The sequence below is a fragment of the Protomyctophum parallelum genome, assembly GCF_964188405.1.
Source record: "Protomyctophum parallelum genome assembly, chromosome: 9".
Taxonomy (NCBI): Eukaryota; Metazoa; Chordata; class Actinopteri; order Myctophiformes; family Myctophidae; genus Protomyctophum; species Protomyctophum parallelum.
In genome coordinates, this window is record NC_139706.1 from 9,890,753 (window position 1) to 9,899,541 (window position 8,789).

General features: G+C 41.6%; 1 protein-coding gene across 1 annotated transcript in view; it reads right to left on the bottom strand.

The window, feature by feature from the left end:
* sacs (sacsin molecular chaperone) overlaps window positions 1–5,672 on the bottom strand; it is a 33,348-nt gene extending 27,676 nt beyond the window's left edge. Inside the window, exons 1-3 of the mRNA XM_083773709.1 lie at window positions 5,545–5,672; window positions 5,205–5,327; window positions 3,884–4,034 (exon numbers count right to left, since the gene is read on the bottom strand). Of these exons, the coding sequence (XP_083629835.1) occupies window positions 3,884–4,034; window positions 5,205–5,230 (177 nt within the window). The 5' untranslated portion in view covers window positions 5,231–5,327; window positions 5,545–5,672. The remainder of the gene's footprint in view (window positions 1–3,883; window positions 4,035–5,204; window positions 5,328–5,544) is intronic.
* Window positions 5,673–8,789: the final 3,117 nt, after the last annotated feature.

Below are 8,789 nucleotides of genomic sequence, written 5' to 3' on the forward strand. Positions count from 1 at the left end.
ATGTAGTTGTAGATGTCTGAGTGAGGTGTTAGTTCCTCTCTGGGCTATTCCAGATCAAGTGCCACTAATTTGCGGGGGTGCTGTTCACATCTAATTTCTGCATGTGACATCAGGGAGGTGGGGCTGGGCAGTTATCGTCACCTGCTCCTGTCCCTCAGCAAAGGCCAGAGAGGTCCTCTCCGGCCATGGTTACAAGAGACATCACAACGTAAACAAACTGGACAGCCTGGATAAACATCCAGCTCAAGTTATAATAATAATAATCATCTTTATTTATAGATTGTATTGCCTTGATTGTACTGCCCATTTCAAAATTATTAACAGGCTGTAGAGATTTGTACTGAGAATTTGGTACAAACAATTTTGTATATTATTGCAAAATGCCTGCGGGCATAACAGCATTTATATAAGCTGTTCTTAAACTAATGCTCATACAGTATGAACAATAAAAAAGCTAATATTATATTCTTGCATTATCTTTACTGTTCATATTCTGAGCGTGCAGAGTAAGCAAGCACTCAAACGGCAAAACTGCATAGTCATGTTTCCACGAAGATGAAGGAGACCAATTGAATGTATGCCATTAATAACAGTGAGACTGTGGTCAATAACGACCACTGAACAAAACCAGGATTGTTCTGTATTTATCCAACACATACTGATCTGTGTTTCAAAATTGCCATGTGATCCGTTCTAGACTGGATGGTAAAATAAAAATAAATAAATAAACGTTTGTGGTTTCCGGCTTTTTCGACTTGGCTTTGTTTTGGACCCCCGGTTTGTTTTTAGTCTCGCCAGTCGCTACGAGTTGGAATAAAAGATGGATATACCAAACAAACAATTCCAAGAAGCACTTGAAGAAACGTGTTGGATTCATACGATACGACGCATCAAGGCTTTTATTGGGTAAAAGTAATGATGCCCTTGATCACAGGGAATTTTGGGTACTTCTGATTGCGGTTTGTGGTTTCCTGCCTAATGACTACAAACCAGTGACTACGGCATGACGTAAGTTACCATCCTCTCCCGACAGGATCATAAACCCGAAAATGGTGTGCCTCCTAGGCTAGCCCTAAAGCAGTGTGCCATCAGCAAGCTGAGTCAACACGGAACAGTTGGGCAACAACTGTTGTTTTCAAGATGCACACTCCCAGGCAGCTGTCCTGAAGACCTGAAAGACAGCTACCCCCAGCTCACATCCCAGGTTGAACCAACCAACCAGAGACCTGAAAGACAGCTACCCCCAGCTCACATCCCAGGTTGAACCAACCAACCAGAGACCTGAAAGACAGCTACCCCCAGCTCACATCCCAGGTTGAACCAACCAACCAGAGGTTACCACCCAAGCTAAACTCGCAAACTACCTCACCAATCAATCACACAATCAGCAACAAACTTCTTTGTGCACACATGCCAGTAGTGCATTTCTGCCTAGATTTTCAGCCATTTTAAATGTTATTTTCCTCAGTTCATCTCCTACAGATTTGATCCTATACACTCACATAAATTGCTACCCATGCCAAACATTCTCTTACTGCAACAAAATGTGACAAATGTCACTGTTCGTTTGGGAAACATGATTTTTCTTTTAATAACCATTAACCAATCATCACCAAATTAGGCACACATGATCTCAGGAGTACAATGAGTTCAACTGCATCTCTGTATTATCGGCTGACAGCTTTTATGCTCCAACATTACAGCACCATCATCTAAAAACACAATATCAACACATATAAAGGTCATGCCTAGTACAGTTGACACAATATGGTACATCATCGCTGCAATCTCACATTCTGCCAACCGGCCTGGTGGAGATTTGCACCATTCTAGTATTTTTAGGTACTGTATTCAGCTGTTGCTCTTATCCAAAGTGATTACATCAACACGTGTTATACAAGTACTATAAACCATCAACTATAACTCCAAAAGTCTATAATATAATAATTAAGCACGTCAGTGAGTAAAATACATAAATAACAAAATATATGTAAATTGAGACTACAGGAAAAGACACAGATAAACTTTTGTCACAAATGAAAACACAGCAGTATTCCACAGGAACACAGGATTGCTATATGTGGGAGCGGGCCTCCACTTTTCTTTCACTTTGCTTCGCTTTAGGTCTCCAGTATTGGTGCTGTGGCTATATGACATGAATTTCAAATACTTTGGCCCACTTCCTTTCAGTGGCACTTATCTACCATTAAAGGAATACACAGTATTACACACAGTAAGTGGCTCCATTTATCTTAGTTTGGAGAAAATAGGGTCAGAGTGACAGAATGACTACTTAAAAAAAAGAACAGGCCACAATCAAGGATCACCCATAAATAACGTTACTATAGCCTATACAAAGCTTTGGGAAAGGGACACAACTTGAAACCATGTCATGATTTTAACTTTAGAACCTGCCAACAATGGGTCAGATTTACTCTGTACTGGGCAGAGGTTCAAAGGGCTACGCTACGGTGTTAGTTATGTTTTGCTTTTAACTATGTTTGTATAAACTGTTTTAACCTGTTGTACGGTGACCTTGAGTGCCCTGAAAGGCGCCTTATAAATAAAATGTATTATTATTATTAGTGTAAAAACGTTCAAGTTTATTCGTCTTCATGCATTGTAACATTATCAAAGCTGTAAGCTGCATTTGTGTGATATTTTTGATAGTCACTCACAGCCTGAAATTAATATGTGCTTTATGAACGTTTTGTTGACACAGTCAAACGCTAACATCCTTTGTGCACACGCCGCCTGTCACTGGCATGTCCCTCCCTCTTTCAAAAGTGTCTAAAAATCCGTCCCAACTTTAGCTTAAACAGCTTGCCACCTCCTTCATTCTTAAAATCTTTTTGTAAAATATAACTGCATTTTGGCTGAATAGTCATTACAACAACAATCTGTAATGACTGTTTATGTTACATAATTGAAGATTAATAAACAATGTAATGTATTTTGCAATGTATTTTAACTCACTTGACATGATACATAACATAACTATCAACTAGAGATGAGAAGAGATGGGTGTTATAATCTGATCGCCCATGGCTATGTACTTGTACGTGAGACACAGTGTACTTGATATGTATTGTGTACCGCCTGAACTGTAGCATACTTTATAGTTAGGCTACGAGAGACATCTCGCAGCCTTGCTGCAGTTAGCGGTTATTATGTCTCAAGTGTTGTTGTCACGTCATTGGGATCCAGCTCTATAGGTTCTGTGTGTGTAATAAACTTTGTGAACCTTTAGCGTGATACTGTCTCCTGTCGCGTTATTGTTCTCCCGGGCCCGTCGCCGCTGTCGCCGTACCAAAGGTATACTTCAACCGGATTGTCACACACCGCCCAGCCGGCACACACTACCTGTCTGTCAAACCAGACGAGGGTCCAGTACTTAAAGTTTATAACAATGGGGAGTCAGGGGAAAGTGCCACAGTGGAGGGGAGAGCTGGCTTGTCTTGAAACACAATGGCTTGTTATTTCCATTCCCCTTGCTTATTGGTATCACACAATGGAATTTTACTGTCTGTCCGAAACAGTAAACAACAAGACATGGGTCCCACAAGTAGAAAGCAGAAGACAGTAGTGCACTCATGCACCGGCCATAACACAGCGAATAGTGTTGCCTCTCAGTAATCAGATAAATGCTAAACAATGCATTCGTGGAGACGGGCTTGCGTTGCTTTCTGATGCGGTCAGCACTTTCTATGCAACATGGAAATGTTCCATTGCTTTTGCTTAACTATAAGACAGACGGAGGGACGGACAGACAGATAAATACTGAACAGCCAGATTGATAAAAATAAAAAAAGATTGACAGAGCGGGACAAAATAGACAATACAACAACTATTTCTCCTTTTAACAGTATCCTATCACACTTACCACTCTCCCATTGTGAGCCAGGTGCTGTTCTCTGACAGGGAGGTCAGTCTCCTCGTAGATAAGATGCTTGATGTCTCCGACAGCTGTGGAGTGAGGAAGCTGGTAGGACCTGGGCCCAATGTACTCGTGACGAACCGTCACCCATGGTGACCTGAGAAATGCACACACACACACACACACACACACACACACACACACACACACACACACACACACATCGGAATACATAGCTATTTAACACTTATTTTAACAAAAAATATATCACTTCATTCCTTAAATCCTTCACAACACTTCAGACCTGTCTGATTGAGTGGTACTGTACTGTACTGTACTGTACTGTACTGTACTGTACTGTACTGTACTGTACTGTACTGTACTGTACTGTACTGTACTGTACTGTACTCCTCCCTGGCCTCTGTGTGTATTTGTGCGTGTGTGTGTGTGTGTGTGTGTGTGTGTGTGTGTGTGTGCTCTACTGGCTACTTTAGGTGTTGCAGCTACGTACACATACATACATACACACACTTATGTACATAAGTACACACATAGCTCCGCATAGATGCAAATGTTGATCTTTTAACAGAGAGCAATTTAAATAGGCTAAACACACAACCAGAGGCTCTTGGCTCTAGTTGTTATAGGAAGCAGAACAGTTTTATGATGAAGTCATTATTGATTATGGTTTGGGTAAAGAAGAAACCTGAGATGTGCATTTGAATCAGATTACTCTTTTATTGACTTATTTGTGGATTTTAGCTAGGTAGCTCTAGTATATATTATATATATACTATTCAAATAATATGTTATATTAATGTTTTGAAAAGTGGCTTCTATAAATATATTGCAGATGGCCTATAGCCTTTTCCTGATGATAATAATGCATATGGTCTCTAGGAAATGGGTTCTGCTATTTCGAGGAGCATCTTCTTTTACTTAATATGTTTTTCACATTTAGCAAGTCAAGTAAAGATAAACATGTTGGCATTAAAAGTGCAAAGGTTTGCTGCTCAGCTGTTCAGCTGAGCAGGCCACTTGAAGAACACATCATCCACAGTGTACTTATCTCCAGTGTGGCGTCAACAAAGAAATGATTAAATCTTCAATACTTTGAGGGCATATAAAATAAAGATAAAGGTGTTTGTGTTGTTATAACTAATTTCAGTCTCATAATAACAGACGTCGAAAATGTTATTGGACTTGGTCATTCATTTATGACTTTAATAGGACCAGATTACATAGCCAAATTACATGATACTGTAGCCTACTGCTGCCAAATAAAAGTTGTGTTTCGCAGTGAACAGGTAACGGTAACTAAACTTACCATGGGCGTGGAGGACAGTTCTCCATCTCTTGTGAGCTGCTGGGTTGTCGCCGCTATGTGTCCTGGAGGTTCACATGCATCTTCTCCTGCCCTGAGAACAGCCAAACTCCGCCCGGACAACCACTAGTCGCAAACACAAAACAGTACGACGTTAATTAGCCGGTTATTTCTCAAAACACCTGCCTCTGCGCGATCTGTATAATTAACATAATAGCATATAGACTGTAGCCTACTGTGTTACGGCTACACAGATAACACAATTATGTTCCAAATCGGTTTCCACGCAAGCGTATTTTCCCCGTTATTCAGTCTTTCGAGACCGTTATAGGCTGCTACTCACTTGTTTCCCTGCCCGGTCCACCGCGGTTCTTCACGTCGCTATGATGCATATCGCAAAATAATAAGCTACTACCGTGTTTCTGGAGCAGGCAAACAACAATAGCGGGGCAAGAACATCGTTACTTCTTTTCCATCCACACAGTAATTCCTTCAAAGGCGCTGTTCTAATAATGTATCCATTGCATGTGATGATAGCTGGCTGCGGCTGTTGCTGTGTAGTCTATGGTGTGAACTCTTGCCAGCTGAACTCTGGTACTTGTAGTCACCAGGCAGGCAGCCGGCACTGAGGCAGCACACTAATGGGATTGGGGCGCTGACTGACACATTGCAGTGCCAGTCAGGTTGCGCACAGCAACTTTATGAAAGGCTATCTATTAGTATATACTGTATGTGCCCTGAATTGTTCAGAATCAGCTGTGATTTTATTGAAATAGGCCATATTCATAGCCTATTGTAGGATTATTTATCTTTGACTAATTTAAATGAATTGCCTGCCCTAGGCATATTGCACTATAGGCCGATCATGAAGAATAAATACAAATTGTTATCTTAACTTGACATCATGTTAATGTTGGGGCGCACAACAGGCTGTAGTTTGTTGACTCTATATGATCTATCGCCCAAATGTCTTGTAAGTAATTAAGTAGCCTATTCAATTTGTTCATTAAAATATTATATCCTAATGCTTATTGTAAACACACATATGTAGCCTAAACCTCTTGCCGTGTGGTGCAGCACTGGCCTGGGCCTATAGAAAGATGCAACGTAGAAAAATGACATCATAATTTCAAAGTCAATAAGGATTTCCATCCACCACGTACGTATAGGCCTACAGCTCTTTAAAACTTAAAACTGCACTCAATCTCAACGTCAATGACAACATTTATGCTGCTTTAGTAGTAGGCTAAAAGAAAACACTCGCAGAGCTCAAACGAATGGATGGATGGATGAGCTATACGTATACTGAAGAGAAAAGTGGGCAGCATTTCACAAACGTGCAAACTTTGCAAGATGGAAACATATAGTTTGTTATGTTATCTCTGCCGCAGTGATGAGGCAATTAATGATATACTTACGTTGTTAGGACGTTGGCAGTGACCGTCACTAGTAGCAGCATCCCGGCTCACGCACAACACGCACAGTGCGGCATCCGTGTCCGCCCCTCAGGGCCTACATCAGCGGAACACTAGCACCCACCCACCCGTCCCATGCACCCACAGCCCACACGCACGCACACACAAACACACCCAACCAGTTTGCACTGCAGCCCGGTCAGCAAAAAATAAACACTACTCTACAAATGAAAGAGAGGGACAGAACAGAAGCATATGAATCAATGCACTCCGCAATTAATCCACTATTTCCGAGTTGCAGTGTTGATGATGAAATGGTCCTCTATAATCCAGATGAAATTATGTGACAGTCTTTCTTGTACCACTGCTGTACTGTCACCTTCCACTGAACACATTCCATACTGCAGGTTGCACCGTGCACGCGCTGCACATCTCTTAAAGCGACACGGTTGGCCTCAGTGGAGATACACTGTCCATTTGGTTCCATGTATATAACACTGAGGATATATATTACTCTATAGTCTGCAGTAGCTCTGGTCCAGAGCTAATAGTCTGCAGACAACTGTACAATAGAATAATAGAACAGAATAGAAAATAGCCTACTGGCTACTATTCTAGTATTCTACTATAGTATAAGACCGTTATTGATTTGCACTGTGGAAGTGTGGATACATTCATGTGGAATTGGGATTCAGTTCGGTAGCCTATAATGCATGATGATGCACAGTCTACAGAACATATTTAGCTTTTTTTCTCACTTTAATGGCAATGCTGTGCGCAGCGCTGCAAACACCTCTAAAACAGCCACTAGATAGAGCCAAAGCTCATTATTGTCCCGTCCAATTTTACCAAACTATTTTGTCTTATTCAAAAGTTTCAATAGATGGAGCCAACACATAAAATATGCCACCTGACAGTGCCACACGTTTATTGAGGACACAGAGGATATGTGTCCTCAATAAACGTGTGGCATTGGCAGGTTTTGTGCGATGATTTTGGTTTTGATTGATTGGTTGAAGTATTTATTAACAGTTTGCAGAATTACAGTACATTTCAAGCACAACTCAATACAAAAACTGTTAATTGACGACAGTCACGACACCATAAGCATTACACTTGTTTACCATAGGGTCCACCATTTTCCATTAATTAACATTTAGCAAATATACAAAAACAGGAAATCATATAAAAGGAGGTAAAAAGGGGTAAAAACATACAGTGGGGCCCGTCCGACTGCCCGTTCTAGTCATGTGAGTCCTTCCCCCCTATAGGCGGCGGCGCTAGATGGCGCGATAGTCAATCTATTCCAGAGCCATGTAATATCGAAGGCTCTGATCTATTCTACGTCCGAGCATAGACATGGTAACGCCCCGCCTGCCTCTGATTGGCCTACCGACACTGCCGGCCTTTCCTCCGAGGTGGATGATAGTCTGCCGCGAGGTTACTCCGTGGTGGGAAAGGTATCCATCACAGGCAGGCTGCACTATAGGCTCATGAGTCATGGCCTGATGGCCGATGATGAATTGACTATTCACTATAGCCTACATAAGTAACTTAAGTTTATACTGACAATTTGTCAGTATAAGCTTAAATTAATTAACTATAGCGATAATAACTCAGCAAAAATAATGTTTTGTGTTGGGCTGTCAGCCCATGATCATGATGCTTGTTCTGTCTGACCTATTTTGTAAATTGAAACACATTTATATTGAAAAATGCCAGTTTAAACAGTAGCCAGCTATATAGTCACTCACATGTCACATCTGCAAAATGATAACATAACAACGATAACACGTCCTGATTTGAACATGCCCAGACATGTAGGCCTAAAAACTACAGAAATGAACTTTTGCCCCTGTCCAGTAGGTAGTAGTAGTACCAGTACCGAATACCGTGCCCCCCTCTCTCTCGTGCGCACACACACACTCACACACACACACACACACACACACACACACACACACACACACACACACACACACACACACACACACACACACACACGCACGATTTTAATGGCATCCACTGTCACTGATCCAAGTGGGCACAAAACAACTTGCCGAAACGTGTGTGTGTGTGTGTGTGTGTGTGAGAGAGAGAGAGAGAGAGAGAGAGAGAGAGAGAGAGGGGGGGCAGTGGGAGGACGTCATTTCATCTGTAGCTCAGAGATGAA